The 16515-nt window shown below is 44.8% G+C and overlaps 1 protein-coding gene across 1 annotated transcript in view; it reads right to left on the reverse strand.

The window, feature by feature from the left end:
* Window positions 1-16515, reverse strand: part of Prkch (protein kinase C eta) — a 202015-nt gene that overhangs the window by 89002 nt on the left and 96498 nt on the right. The window contains exons 3-5 of the mRNA XM_048415632.3: window positions 5010-5160; window positions 3687-3721; window positions 239-327 (exon numbers count right to left, since the gene is read on the reverse strand). Coding sequence (XP_048271589.1) covers window positions 239-327; window positions 3687-3721; window positions 5010-5160 — 275 coding nt within the window. The remainder of the gene's footprint in view (window positions 1-238; window positions 328-3686; window positions 3722-5009; window positions 5161-16515) is intronic.

A 16515-nucleotide genomic window follows, 5' to 3' on the forward strand; every position in this document is an offset into this window, starting at 1 on the left:
TTAGTTATGAGCATTCTGTCACAGCGAGACAAAGTCACTGCTACCCAAGCTGAGGCCAAATCAAAGCAGAGCAGAAATGCAAATTCCAGCCCCACCGTGGGTTCTAAGGATTATGGGAAGACTGAGGGGAGGGGTGAGAGTGGAGCAAGGAGGCAGGAGAAGTAGGGAGAGAGGGAAGAGGGAGAGCATATGGGGGGGGGCGATTGGGTGCTTAATCAGCAGACTAGCCTTCTCTTACCTTGGCATCCACTTTGTTAATATTGTTTTGGCAAGTGCAGGCTGTAACAATGAGATGATGGCAGCGTTTATGGACGACGCAGGTGCACACTAGGAAATTAAATCCAGCAATTACTCATTTATCAGAAGCTCCCGGGACAGTCGGCTGCAGCAGTCATCCAAAGCTGCCCATGCCAGTGACTTGGCTTGGATGTCTGGCCACATACTGGCAGCCAGTGCTCTCCTCCTTCCTGTATCTGTGGACACCACCCTAGGAAGACCTTTGTTTAAGTGCAAACTGTCTGCCAGCCTGTCCTGAGCTGCTCCCTTCTTCCTGACTGTACCGCACCCTGCACCCACCTTCAGAGGAATCTCTCCACAGTGTGACCCTGGTCGCATCATCCCAGGACTGAACACGTCTAGCACCATCTCTCCGCCATTACCAGTGTTCAAACCCAGTCAGGTTCCAGATCCCTCAGGGGCCACTGTGCTACTTAACATTACCCTTCTATGAGACCACTGACTTCAATAAAATTAAACTAAATGACCTTTCTAGAAGTGTTCCTCCTTTGTCTCTAAGATGTTCTACTCGCCTGGTAGCTAACATTTATAATAAGATAAACATTTATAATAAGATGGACTATCTCATCCAAGAAAATATTTTCTACCTGTCCCTTTCTAGACTCACACTACCCCTCCTCCTTCGATTCCCATAGCCCCTCAGACCGCCCCGTCCTTCAAATCTTCCACACGTGGCTGAGGCCTACCCACAATTGCCTGCATCCTTCTGAGTGCGCAGTGGGCAATTTAAAAAAAAAATTGCAGAATGGCTCAACAAACTTTCTGCATATTCAGAACACTGAGTAGCACCCTCAGGACATGTAATGATACAAATTTTCCATCTGAGTATGGTTTTCACTGCGCCCCACCTGCTTTTATATTCTTCATTTTCATTTAACACAAGATTTTTAAAAAGATGTTCCTGCGAGTTTTCTTTGCCTCCTGTGCTACCCAGAATGCAGTGTTTTCTTTTCAGATAATGAAGGTTCCAGGCATCTTTCCGCTATTGGTTTCAAGTTTAATCCCATTGTGAGCTGACAGGATGATTCTTTTGTTTTTGTTTTTTGTTTTAAAAATGTGTGGTGGTATGCGAGAGAGACACAGACACACAGAAAGAAGAAAGTGAACGTGTGTGTGTGTGTGTGTGTCTGTGAGTGTATCAACACGCTTTTTGTGTGTTTGTGTGTGTGTGTGTGCATAAGTGAGTGTGTGTGTGAGCATCTGAGCATGTGTGTATTAGTAAGCATGTGTGTGCCTCGGTATGTATTTGTATGGGTTAGTATGTGTATGTATGTCTGTAAGTGTGAGTGTGTGTGTATGTATGCCTGTGTTTGACTGAGTCTGTAAGTGACTGAGTATGTGTGTCTGAGAATGTATGAATGCTCTCACTCATGCATGCATGTGTGTGTGGGGGGGGTGTAGATCAGAGGACAGCTCTGGATCTCCCCTGCCACCTTGTGGGATCCAGGGATCAACCTCCGGCTCTCAGGCTGCACAGCAACACCTCCACCTGCTGAGCCAGTGGCCATCCAGACCACGTGACTCTTGCGCCGTCGGTTTCTTTCCATGCTTGTTAAAGCAGTTTAAGGTCCATTGGAAATGTCCCTCACGAGCTTGGGAAGAATGTGTCATCGGCTACTGCTGGCTGGTGTATTCCATGGGTGTTAGTGTGGCCATGCCGTGTGTGACTATGCTGTGTGACCATGGCGTGTGTGACCACGCCGTGTGTGACCATGCTGTGTGTGACCATGCCGAGTGTGACCATGCCGTGTGCCACCATGCTGTGTGTGACCACGCGGTATGTGACCATGCCGGGTGTGACCATGCTGTGGTAGGTGCTGTTTAGGTCACCCGCAGTCCTGATGCTTTTCAGCAGGCCAGTCCATTTCCCTTGCAGTCCTAGGGCCTTCGTCCCTCATGCTTTGCTGTCTGTCGTTAGGGGCATGCATGTTAGCGGTGGCAGGTCTTTCTAAAGAACTGGCCCTGTTGTTACTACATAGGGGCCTTTCTAGCTCTGCAGCTTTCCTCACCCTCAAGGCTGCCTTGTCTGAGACACCCACCCTGTGCTTCCGATGAGGGTTGGCCCACCACACTTCTCTCCTGCCAGGCATTTGTTTTTATGTCCTTCAGAGAGATATCAACAAAAACTTCTCATGCCTCCTAACTAATGCTTTTTCCTGCTCTTTTAAGATCAGATCCGTTACTAAAGTCAGCCACCAAATGCCTACACAGTGGTTCATAGTCTTCCCAATGCTGCTACCATTTAATACAATTCCTCGTGTTGTGATCATCCCCAACTCTAAAATTATTCATGTGTGGACTACCACTGTAGACTATGTGGTGCTAAGTTACCAATCACCTGGAGGGAGAAAGTCAAAATGCTCAGCACTAATATACAGTGATGACATTCATGCCAACAGCAAGTGAAGTGCCCACAAAGGGCCAAGTGGATCCAGCCCACATGGACCCGCCTGGGGGGAAGTTTCTTTCCCAGTTCCATTTCACCTTTTCCTATGTCTGCAAGAATACTAGTAAGCTGATTTTACCTCAAATTGTGAAAATGAGAAATATTTAATTGTAAAAGTTTCCTCACATTGATCAATTGATTGATTGTGCTAGAGAGCAAGACCATGGCCTGGTACATGCTAATATCTCATTTAAATTTTTTTATTTTATGTTGATGGATGCTTGGATTGTGCAGCTGTGCAGCACATGCATGCAGTGCCCATGGAGGCCAGAAGAGGGCATCAGATCTCCAAACTGGAGTTGACACAGTACGAGGAGCCAGGCAGGAGCTGGGAACTGAACTCTGGGGTCCTCTGCAAGAGCAGTAAGTGCTCTTAATCACCGAGCCACCTCATTTTTCTTGTTTTTCCCCCTGAAATCTAAGTCTAAAAAATAAAACTAATTTGGATAATAGTATCCATACCTTATGCAGGTGACATCAACACATCAATCAGCCTTCAAAGGCTCACCCTGCCCACACTGTTATGTGAGAAACAAAATTTTATCCTCAAGACTCAAGGGTAGGCTCACACATTGGTACCACTTCTTTGTCCTCTCATGTTTCCGAAGAGGCAAACTTGAAGCAGCAAAACTCTTCTGGACATCCTTACTTTATAGATCCGCCTGCCTCTGCCTTCTGAGTGCTGGGATTAAAGGTGTGCGCCACCACCTCCTGGCTATATGGACGTCCTTACTTTAGAAATGAACATATTCCCTCCATATGGTCAAAGCATCCAGGGTCTGGGGTCTGGTAAGAACTAGAGTTGCCACACGGGTGCCATGCGACTTGGGGAGAGTTGCCACAATAGTCATGGGTAACAGGCAGCCTGGCCTGTTTGCTCTTGGCATTGTCATATTTACACGGAAGAACACAATTAAACACGGTTGTAGACATGTTTTCTTACCTTGGCATTGATAGCCCTGTTTCCCAAATACTCCCCTGTTCAAGACAAAAGGGGGGGAAAAAAAAAAAACTACTGTCAGTCAAACAGTTCAGTAATGACACCTGTAATTACAGTTCTCAAGACGCAGTGCATTCTCTGGTCCCTTAGGGGAACCATCACCTCAGGGAAGAGGCACAGGCAGGGTGGGGTTCTGAGCCCTTGTTCACTACCAGTAGGCGCAAAGAACAGCAGCTGGTGGGTTAGGGTGCCCCAGCGATAGGAAAGGTAGGGGTGAGGGTTCCTGTGCCACCTATAGTCTCCTGAATCCTTAGTGAAAACCGTGGGGAGGCTGACCTTAACCACGAGTGCCTCCATTACCTCACCGCTCCTCTCACACACATCTGGCAGTAAACACATGTAGGCAGACAGACAGACAGACAGACACACACACACACACACACACACAGAGACACATGCTCGCGCTGCCCTAGTCCAGCTACCAGCCCTCAGCACGCTCCCTTGTCTTGTCCCTCTGGCGTCCACAGGGGGGCAGGAGTGTTACCACTATCTCCTGTCGGTCCATAGCTTGATTTATGGGCTTTCCCTGCAATGTTCTATGGAAGTGTGTGTGTGTGTGTGTGTGTGTGTGTGTGTGTGTGCTGGTGTGGAGGAGGGGCAATTCTATTTACAAATTCCATAAGTGTGCTTTAATCCCACCTCTCATTGAAAGTAACTGTTGTTTACATTAATTTTCTGCTATAGACTTGCCACCGCTTGCTCAGTTTTACATCTTGTAAGACATTGCCCCAAGTCTTTAGAATTTCTCAGCCTTTAATTACGTTAGTTCCTAATTGCTGGAGGTTAGACTGTGGTGTAGGACCACTAAAGGCTACGAACTTGCACTATATGCCGTGTGTCTGGACATTACTGACAACTAGGTTTTCTCCCCAAAATTATTTCCTATAACTCCTCGCTTGAACCACACCTTCTTCCAAGCAATACTGTTAATTTTCCTTTTTCCTCAGGTGGCTTTTCTAATTTATCAACTGATTAACTTCTGTCTCTCTGATTCATGCCTTGGGTTCATCAGCACCTTGATAAAGTTACCAGGGTAAGAAAAGAGAGCTAACTTTTGGATCCGTAAATGATTTTGTTTCGCTGCTGTTGCTTTAGCCGTGGGATTAAGAGGCCAACACACTAACAGAGGAGACAAAGGTCAGGTCCAAAGAACATTCCTCCTCATCTATACACTCTCTCCTGAAACCAGACACATGCCAAGGGCACCTTGCACAGCCAGAGTGGGGATGTGGAGGGGAGGGGGCTGAGTGTAAGTGGGCATCTTACCAGATGAATTCCCGGCAGTGAGAACAGTAGGTGGGCTGCCTCAGGTATGTGGCCATAAACTTGTGACCGTTGACCTGATGGACTCGCCTTCGCATTGCCCGTTGGCGCTTCCTGGTGAAATGCTTGAAGATGCGGTCTCTCTGGAGGGTGGCTGTGGGGAGCAAGGGAAGTGGGCTGAGGCTCTGACTTGGAAAGGACTTGCCACACAAACATCAGGACCTAAGTTCAAATCCCCTACACCCACTTAAAGAAACTGGGCATACTGACACGGGTCTGTAATCTCAGGTCTGGGGGAGCAGGGATGGACACAGTGGGAATTCTGGGGCTCCTTGGCTAACTAGTTTAGCCTATTGGTGAGCTCCATTTTCAGTAGGAGACACTCACAAAATTTAAGGTGATGACAGAGGAAGATACCCAATGTTGACCTCTGACCTCCACGTGCACACACGTGTGTGTACCTATACCCACAGATACACACACTCTGAAGTACACACAATACATATAGACAATATTATACATAAAAACTGTAATGAATCAGACTAAACATATGAGCAAGTCTTTCTTCAAGATTGAAAATGTCTTAGAAAACACACTTTTCTGGTGCCTTTAGGATTATTAGTTCATTCATCTCTGTGTCACTGGGGTTGAATCCAGGGCCTTACACACGCTTGGCAAGCACTCTGCCACTAGACCGCCTACTCAGTCCCCCTTCTACCTTTTATTTAGATACAGGGTCACATTTTATAGCTCAGGCAGACCTTGAGTCTTTCATTCTCCTGCCTCAGCTTCCCAAGTACTTGGGAATCGTAGGATGTACAGGTAGGCTTGTCAGAACCCTTACTCTAAGGTTAGACCATGTGACCTCCTGGGATCCTGTTGTCTGTTGGACATAGGCTATCTTGGGTTAATCCCCCAGCAAGACAGGAGTTTCCCAGGGGTCCGATGCATGGTCTTCCACTTCTCATGTAGCTGTCTGGCACCTCGGTTCGAGCCATGAGCTGTAAGTGCTGACGAGAGAAACAATCTCTCCTTCACATCTGACATTCTCTGTTAGAACCACCTCTGCTAGCCTTGACTAGGGGGAAGTAACTAGGGGCGGGTTCAAAATTTTTGAATCCGATATTTAAAACTAGTGGCTCCTAATCCGAAGGCCTCAAAAGTTGGGTAACGTCTAAAGATGGCAAGCGATGTCTTCCACATCATTATATGAGCCTTTCCCCAACATATGCAGAGACTTGGGAGGAACAGAGTGAAGCTGACTTCCTCATGATGCTTTTTAAGAAAATAACTAGTATAAAGAAAATTTAAGGAGCTACGCAAGAATAAATTAATAATAATTTTGAAATCTAGAAGAAATAGAAGACTGACAGATAATAACTGTGAGCAACTTATGGAACAACGCTTCAAGGTATTTATTTATTCGTTGTGAACTGCTCGATGCAGTATGACTAGATTACCCATCATCTCAAACAGTTATTATATCTTCATTATGAGAACATTCGAAACCCTTTCTTATAGCTAGCTATTTAGTTAATATGATATAATATCATTAACGCCAATCACCCTCTATGTAAGCAAAACACCAGAATTTGCTATCTGGCTGTAACTTTGCACTCACTTTCTAAAATAGCCTGTCTCAGTTAGGGTGTTACCTAAAACACCAGGACCAAAAGCAACCAAACTTGGGAAGAAAATGGTTTACTTTGGCTTATAACTCTCAGGTCACACTCCATTACCAAAGGGGATCAGAGCAGTAGTCTGGAGGCAGGAGCTGAAACAGAGGCCATGGAGGGGTGCTGCTTACTGGCCTGTTCCTTGTGGCTTGCCCAGCCTGCTTTCCTGTACCATTTAGGACTACTTGTCCAGAGGTGGCACAATCCGCAGAGACTGGATGCTCCCAAGTCAGTCGCTAATCAAGAAAATCTCTATAAACTTGCTCCAAGGAGGCATCATTTCAATTAAGATCCTTCTTCTTTGGTATGTCTAGGCTTGTGTCAAGTTCACAGAAACCAATCAGGTCAATCTCAGATATATGTTATTGAGGAACCGTAGAAAAATAAGAAAAGCACAGAAAAATAATATACTCCTAGGATGGGGGAAAGGTAGCAAAACCCTAATGACTTAAAAGATGAACAGAGTCATGATTAGAAGTAAAGTCTGCTTGGTAAAACACACAAAATAAAAAGTTGATAGAAACAAACCCTAGAGAAAAGGGGTTTGCAATACATGGTAGAGGGTTGCTCTTTAGGACATGTCAAAATCAGCCTGTCATGGTGGCACAGGCCTGAAATCTAGCTAGTTGGGAGGCTGAGCCAGGAGGATCACAAGTTCAAGTAACAAAAAAGACAAGAAACAGAACAGGGTAAAGCACTTGGCTCGAATACCCTAGGCCCTAGAGAAGGAAGAGAGGGAGGGAGGGAGGGAGATGATAGAAGGAACCAGTAAAAGAAATAAGCAAACAATTCATCAAAAATGAGGCAGAGACTATACAATACAAATCTTAAACTATGCAAATAGTCAATAAACACATCAGTACATCAAATTCTATGTAAGACAACTACTTCAGAACAAAACTAAACCCTTTTAAATTTATAAATACGAAGAGAACTGTGCCTGTGTTGAAAGTGGCTTGCGGGAGGATACGCTGAGGCCCTAACCTGGCCAGGACTTGTGGAATATTCTTGGTGACAAAGCCTCAGGAATCCCACCTACAGACCAGCCAGCACAGTCTTCCTTGCTCTGTCCGGGAAAGGTCATTGAGTACCATATTCAAAACACTCAACACAAAGCAATACAGCGTGGCATTCAAAAATCAAAGCTATATTTCAGAGATATTCAGGGGGAGACTACTGCCTGTTAAATGTACATTTCCTCATATCCAGCAATCAACTTGGAAGATTTTTGTTTTACTAAAGCATATGTGTATACACACACACACACACACATATATATATATACATACATATACATATACACACATATCAGGAAGCAAGAACATATAGGCTATCTAGTTATCAACGGCTGTGTTCTTTTCCAGTAGAAGCGGGGTCAGCTAGGTGCAATGGCACACCTATGGTTTCAGGCACCCAGGAGGCTGAGACTGCTTGAGCCCAGATCACTGAGGGTCATCAACAAAGCAAGAGTCTAAATTTTAAAAAGTTCTTAAATTTAGAATAACCCAAACAGACAAGAAAGCAAAAAGGAACACAGAGAGAGATGAGCGTGGGTAACCCGAAAGGTCAATGTAAGCCAAGTCTCTTCTACTCATGTATGGAGATGGCATAAGGAACCCCCCTATCTTGTACAGCTGATATACAGAAGGAAAGGATTGAGGGAAGCAGGGTCTACATTAGGAAGCCCAAAGAAGAAAATGCAAGAAGAGTCAAAATGAATTTGACTAAAAGGTCAGGGAATTCAGAGACTCTGACACAGTTAAAACTGTATCTGGATCACCCTGTGGGTGAGGAATTTGCCGTCTCTGACGCACCACGTAATTTCCTTCTCATGTTTTCTGTCTCAAGAAGATAAAATGCACCACGGTGCTGTGCCCTGTGAGGACAGTGCCATAGCCAATAGTACTGCCAGGTTCCTACAGTGTTGGACAGAAGCAGCCTACTGCCCCCTCCCGTTCCCTAGTGCACTACCAAAAGTCACTCAGTAACCCCCAAGTGAACAGGTTCTAAGGTTCCCTGGTTGAGAGGTGACAAAATGAGGCTGAAGGTATCGCCCCATGTCTAGCCATTAGCCTGAGACACAGCTCAGTCCTGGACAAAGTGGATAAGCACTGAAATACTAAACACTTACCACATCTACACACAAATTAGATTCTCTGTCGGAGTCTAATTACCAAGAACCTGCTCATTTACTCCTTTCCTACTACAAAGATGGACTAAAAGGTCAGCTCAGTTGCATTCTCAATATTTCATGATTAAACCCTCTGTGTTTCCTCTGTGGCTCTCTGCAGAGTGGCAGCCTGAACCAAGAACTTTCCAGATTCCTTCTAACCAGAAATCGTAGTAGAATCTACTTGTGGCCGGCCTCTACACTGCTCCCGTCTTACGTCCTTCCCACAATACTTCTTTTTGTTTTCCAACTCGACTTACCTTTATCTTACCTGCCTCAGAACCCAGCAGCCTCCACCAAACCCTCAGGACGGTAAAATGCCCCCCACCTGTACCACAGCGACCTGAATATCCCGATCTCTTCTATACCCCAACCCTGTGAGCCAGGCTTCTGCAGGTCCTGCACACTTCATGCCCACGCAAGGACTCTACCCTACCTGCCACTCACTCTTTCCTGCAGTCTTGCCCATGTGTACCTTTTTGCTTCAAAAGCAAATGTGCAAGAACACACACACACACACACACACACACACACACACACACACACACGACTCTGCAAGACATTTGGCCACACAAAGACTCTGAAGTCAGCAGGGGATGGTGGCTCACACCTTTGATCCCAACACTTGCGAGACAGAGGCAGGCGGATCTCTGAGAGTTCGAAGGCAGCCTGGTCTACAGAGTGAATTCCAGGACAGCCAAGGCTACAAAGAGAAACCCTGTCTCTTGGAAAAACCAAACAAATAAAAACCTCTGAAGTCTGCATCCCCCACGGTGGCACCCACTGTCACCATTCTCTTGCTTGATGCTTTGCATAGGAAGAGGAGAGGGAACTCCCCACTACATTTTGTCCACCCCATTGCAGACTTGCACCCGACTTTACAGCCGGAGGACAAAGGGAGCTCCCTCATCGTCTGTACCTGCTTTCTATTTACTTAGGTTGGAATTTAAAGGACTATAAAAGACTACCTAATCCTTTTGGGGCTTACATCACCAGGCCTTTGAGAAATCTTTTAAATCGTATTTTAGTCAGACACGTTGGGCAACTTTAACATGCTTGGCAGCTAAAACTTGCATCACAACTTCTGCTTAGCTCCCAAGGTACCCAGGGCTCTTAAATAAATAGGAAGCTGGCCTGGCGCCCCAGCAAGGAAATGAACATTCCGGTCTCCAGGGGTCAGCAGCCGTGCAGCCCTGATACACTCCTTCAGGAGCTGCCTGTGACCAGGGATAGGGTGCAGGGCAAGCCTGGCAGTGTAATGAAAAGGAACCTTTCTTGACAACATTTTAGTGTTGCAAACCTCCCTGCTAACCCTCATACTTATTTTGAGAACCTCTGAGTGCTCACATGACTAGCAGTACCCATGCAATACCATGGTAAGGGTTCATTTGCAAAACATTGTTCTGCACTGAAACTTACATCACATGAGGCTCCACAGAGGCAGCATGGGACTCTGATGTCCTTTAAATTGGCTTTAACTTTACCTCAAAAGAGGTAACTTCTGCACCCGCATACATTCTTTGTTACACCAGCCTGGTGTGCAGTTTGATTTGAAAATACTTTTGGAGAATTCTGATACAGGGCAAGAGCAATGCTCGCATCCTTAACTTTTTCCCTCTTTGTGTCCCCTTCATTCACATTGAGTCTTCTGGTGTCCCTGGGAAGCAATAGATTTTCTAGAAACTCGGAAACTAGCAGGAAGGTTAAGTGGGGTCAAGCAGCCAATGACACCAGTGAAGAGGCCAGATTCTGTTTACTACTGTCAACCTGCTGAGTAATACTAACCAATGTCTTTCTTTTTTTCTTTCTTTCTTTTTTTTTTTTGTTCCATACAAAGAGCTGTTTTTGCAGGGCAGTAGTGGCGCACACCTTTAATCCCAGCACCTGGGAGGCAGAGGTAGGTAGATCTCTGTGAGTTTGAAGCCAACCTGGTCTACAAGAGTTGGTTCCAGGACAGGCTCCAAAGCTACAGAAAACCCTGTCTTGAAAAAAGAGAAAGAGAGAAAGAGAGAAAGAGAGAGAGAGAGAGAGAGAGAGCTGTTTTATCATCTGTAAGTATATAGGGAAAAAATCAATTATGAGCACAACAAACCAGAAAACCTTCAAGGTAACTAGTTAACCAAGTTACTAGCCATGAAAGAACCAGAATGTACCACATGCTGCCAAGGCACATCTCTGGAAGGGAATGAGGTGGAACAGAAGGAGTGTTTGCCTTCGTGTTATCAAACACACAGAATAAGCCACTATCTGGTCACAGAGCTCTTTCTGAGAAGGATGACATATAAAAATATGAATATAGCTGATCCCTGTTCAAGACAACAGTGACATGGACAAAGACTGAATGTGCATGAAGCACACACACAAGTGAGCACACACCACCCACGGGAAGAATCACACACTTAAGTGAGCACACACCACCCACGGGAAGAATCACACACTTAAGTGAGCACACACCACCCATGGGATGAAGCACACACCACCCACGGGATAAAGCACACATTTAAGTGAGCACACAGCACCCACGGAATGAAACACACACATAAGTGAGCATACACCACCCACGGGACAAAGCACACACTTTAGTGAGCACACACCACCCACGGGACAAAGCACACACTTTAGTGAGCACACACCACCCACGGGACAAAGCACACACTTTAGAGAGCACACACCGACCCATGGGAAGAATCACACACTTAATTGAGCACATACCACCCACGGGGTGAAGCACACACTTTAGTGAGCACGCACCGCCCATGGGCGGGAGCCTTTGGCAAGTGCTAAGTGAAGAAGAAATTAGGGGAGATGCATATCTTGTCCTCTAATGTGCTACATAAAGGTGCTGAGAATAGCAGTTTCTTGGAGGGGAAGAGGGAGAATTTGCTGAATTAAGACAGTGCCCAGGTTCCAGGAACTTGTGCCACTGCCAGTGACAAAGGTAGCATGAAGGTCTATGCCTTTTTAAACAGCAGAAAATACCCAGAAGTATTTTAAAGGCACAGACTCTCTGGCTTCTCTTAAGAGTTTAACTGTGTGACTGCAGCTTCCAAACTCAGAGAATACTCTGGCTCTGCAGTTGCATCCGGGCTTCCTAAGGATCCAGATCCCTATGAGGAAGACTGGCCTACACAAAGATCAGCATTCTGAGAGCTGAACAGGCCAGCTACCAATGCAGAAGGAGAACTGGGAAGCATCTTGTTATTGACTGTGTCTCCTGGGTTGGACTGGCATTTGTGAGCAAACCATGAAGGTTGAGTACACACTGTCATTCCAGCATCTCTGGCTACCAGGAAGCAGGCCACAACAGAACTGACTGTGACCCTCTGAACCGGCACCAAAGTTCCACCACCGCTCACCAGTGTTGAGCGGACACCTTGGTCTCCCACTCCCTTCTTGTCACCTCCTTTTCTTCCCCGCTTCCGGAATCTAACAGAACTCCAAAATGCAAGCTCTCTTCTTCTCAGGACTTCTAGAAAAAGTCTCAGTCTCCTTCATTGGTTCTTACCTCGCACCTAATCTTCTCATGTGTGCTGTCCTGATGCTCTTTGAAAACCATCCTTCTGAGACACTCCTGCATCGCTGGTGGGAGTACAAAGTGGTACAGCCCCTTTGGATATCAGTGTGCCGATTTCTCAGAAAATTAGGAAATAACCTACCTCAAGACCCAGCAATACCACTTTTGGGTATATATCCAAAGGATGCTCAATCATGCCACAAGAACATGTGCTCAACTATGTTCATAGCAGCATTATTTATCATAACCAGAACCTGGAAACAACCTAAAGGCCCCTCAACCTAAGAATGGATAAGGAAAATGTGGTACATTTACACAATGCAGTACTATACAGCAGAAAAAAATAATGGCATCTTTAAATCTGTAGGCAAATGGATGGATCTAGAAAACATCATACTGAGTAAGGTAACCCAGGCCCAGAAAGACAAATATCATATTACTCACTCATAAGTGACTTTTAGACATAAAGCAAAAAACAAAAAAACAACCCACAAATCACAGTCCCAGAGAACCTAGAAAAAGACAAGATTTCCAGAGTAAATTGGGTGCATGAGGATCATGAGAGAGGTTAGAAGGGGAGGGGGGGAGGGGAGAAAAAATAAAGCTCAATAAAAACAATTTTAAAAAGAAAAGAAAAGAAAGCCACCCTTCTGGACTTTCTGGCTGCCGCTTTCATCTCCGTAGCAACTCCTACACTGTCCGTTCCCTAAGCGTCTCACAATGGCTGCATACAACTCCCAGCTCTGCCTCCTCGGGGGCTTCTCAGCCTTCCTCCAATAGATCCCTAAGATGCCTAACGCGTGACATCTATAGGACTGAGCCTTCTGCCATACCGTCATTGTCCTCAGTAGCAACAGTGCCATTGCCCTTTGAGTCACCCACAGGTTCAAGGCCTGTCTCCAGAGCCTCCCCTTTTTGCTGTTTGCTGGTCCTTGCTCTGGTTTGCCAGTATCCACCATCATATGGATTCTTCAAGTTGCAAAGCTTGAGACAAGGACCTAAGTGACAAGTGTCATCAGCTCTGGGCATCTGTGCTTTTCACATCCACGGATTCAAACAACCTCAGATCAAGAATGCTTTATAAAATGCATCTCTCCTGAACATCCTCTTTTACCATAGTGTAACAAGTACTTGCATTACATTTGCATTGTATTGGATCTTCTGTGTCATCTAGAGATAAAATATGCAGGATGTACAAATACTACGCATTCCATGCACAGAGACCCAGTTGTCACATAAACTTTGGCATCCAGGATGAATCCTAAAGCCCATCATCTCCTGCAAGTGTCACTTGGGAGTAATTCCCAGAAACAACTGACGATCTCAACTGCGGCAGCGGGAAGGAGAGGGAGCCCACAGAGTACATGCTACTAACAGGGTTCTGTCGTGGGCAGCTGAGGCTCTGTGCTTTGTGGGGAACTGCAAGGAATGAGCAGAGCATGAGCAAGGGAAGAAGAGACTAAGTTTCTGCCCTCCAGCCACCGCCTGCCACTGGGAGCCCAATAACTTCCCAGCATTTCCAATCTTTCTGGTGAGAAAGTATATGGGCAGAACATTCAGGAAAAAAGTGTTAGCCTAGTCCTGACTTCTTATTTACACACACACACACACACACACACACACACATGCAAATATATTCCTACATATGTATGTGTTCACATATATCATATTCATACATAGATAGACATATGTTGTGTACTAAATATATATGTAGAGTATATGCATGTATATAATTCATGTGCATTTCCAATATGCTTCTTTGAAGAATGGAGCTTGAACAGAACATAATTTTCAATTATTATGATACCACTGTTTTCTGCACAAACGATTTAACCACATACATTCCCTTTGTCTTTGATTATCAGTTGTTAGAATCCTACAGTTCTCTTTTGTAAGAAAACATGAACAATTCCTACCTTCTTCCCGTGAGTTTGTAACTATTTCATTTTCTCCCAGTTGATTTCAGCCATGATAAATCTGCAGCTACCCCTTCTCCAGCATTCTTAATTTAAAACAGAAAATTCTTCACTGGATTACCACTAGGTTTCAGAATGAGAGGGAAGAGTTTCTCTTCCATCAAGTCTGGAGTGGCTCGTTTAGGGGTGCATCTCATCATTACTCTCAATGTTCTTCTCTAAAAAACATCTCAAAATAGTACAGTACTGTCATCCTGGGGCTCAAGATAGACGATGTATGCTGGTTTTATTTGCTCAAAATGCAAGCATTTTCCAATTATCTGGATATTTTTCTTGTCTTTCATTACAAAACTTCATTGAGAGAAGCAGCCCTTCACAAGCTAAGCTCCTTGCTGTCCTGTCAAGCTTTCCACATCATGCAAGGGGTCAATGCAGCCAGAACACGGCTGCAAATGTTACAGCGAGTTACTCTTGGTTTGTTCTTGCTGTTCTTGTTCAGAAAGATAATACATGATCACTATGGGAAATGCACATGGTTCAGAAACTATCAAAAAGTCATCCTAAAGTCAGGTGTAGTGGCGCATGCCTTTAATCCCGTACTAGGAAGGCAGAGGCAGGCAGATCTCCGTGAGTTCAAAACCAGCCGGGTCTGCATAATGAGTGCCAGGATGGCCAGGGCTACACAGTGAGACCCTGTCTAAAACTCAATCAAACAAACAAAAAATTGCCTGAACAGCACCTTTGGGGCAGGAGAGATGGCTCAACCATTAAGAGCATTAGTTGCTCTTGCAAAGGATCTGAGTTCAGTTCCTAACATCTACACAGTGATCCACAGCTTCCTGTAAGTCCTGTTACAAGGTATCTGATGCCCTCTTCTGCAATAAAAACATATAAATACATAAAAAAATTTAAAAAGTCATCCTAATACTTATTTTACAAATAGCCACCAAATACCTTGGTGATCATGCCAAATACATACATAATATAGATACACAGTCTTAAATCAACGGTATCACACTCTCTGAGATACTTTGCCAACTATGTTTTAAATTCTCCAAATCGCTTCACATCTTGCTAAAGATTACTGATATTCATAGTAAAGCTACCATTTTACCATTGTCTCTCATAGAACAAATACATATCACAACTCTGAAGTGACCCCAGGAGCAGATTCCGTCCCTGTGAAAGTTGGGTTTCTCACTGGGGATCTGTTTTCCTCTTACTTGAGGCTTCAGGGTTGCTCATTCTACTCCCATCTCAGCCTCCAGACCCAGGCTGGCCTTCCTTCCTCACACACACACACACACACACACACACACACACACACACACACACACAAAACTCTTACACAAACAAAGTGTCCAACCAAAATCTTTTCCAGATAAACATGTGTTTCCTGCCCATTCGTTTGGCTTCTTCCACTTCCCTTTCAGACCCGCCCCTCTCGTTTCCACTTGTAGCTTCCTAAGGTCCTTTCAAAGATCCCAAGCTCTGGGTGGATGATTTAGAAAACCTACTGGGGATTAGCCATGGAGACAGCTGCCTAGTCACTTCCTTCTCCAGCGACACCGTAGGAGTGGCAGCAACTCTGGTGTGTGGCTGATCCACCATGATTTTCAACACTACTGCCCTGCTCACTGGACTCACACTGATACAAAGCCTTACACTGAAGGTGAGATAACTTCATCGCATGGTCAAATTCCCTGCAACACTCATGAAGGATTTAAATACCAGTCATTTTGTTTTCATAATTAAAAAAAAGGCAAAGAGACACTTCCTTTAATCAAATTTCATTTATATTGTTTGGCCACACCCTCTCAGAAGCTAACAGATTAAAAGCATACATCTTGGCTTCAGAAATGGGACTTTTGTTGTTGTTAAGCAATTATATTATTCCTTGAATTAAACAAGAACAAAGTAAAATTAGAAAGACTTAAAAGAAATTAAGCATGCTGTCTTTGGGCTTGTAATATAAACAAAGAGTTGACAGGGACAGGAGATTAACTTCTAATGGAAATCGATGTTTGGGAAGGAATTCCATCCTCCATAACCAAGTGCTGTCAACCTTCTGCCAGCAGAAATGAATCATACTAAAATTCATTGCAAAGATTCTTTCTCTATTATTACCTTAACTCAATCAGTGGCATTGAGTAAGAGTTTTGAGGACTGTGGCCCTTATGGTATCTGAAGGAGCGTCGGAAGCTGCCAAGGGAGAAAAGCAGCCAATATCCCT

Source organism: Myodes glareolus, chromosome 11, assembly GCF_982192425.1.
Source record: "Myodes glareolus chromosome 11, mMyoGla1.1, whole genome shotgun sequence".
NCBI lineage: Eukaryota > Metazoa > Chordata > Mammalia > Rodentia > Cricetidae > Myodes > Myodes glareolus.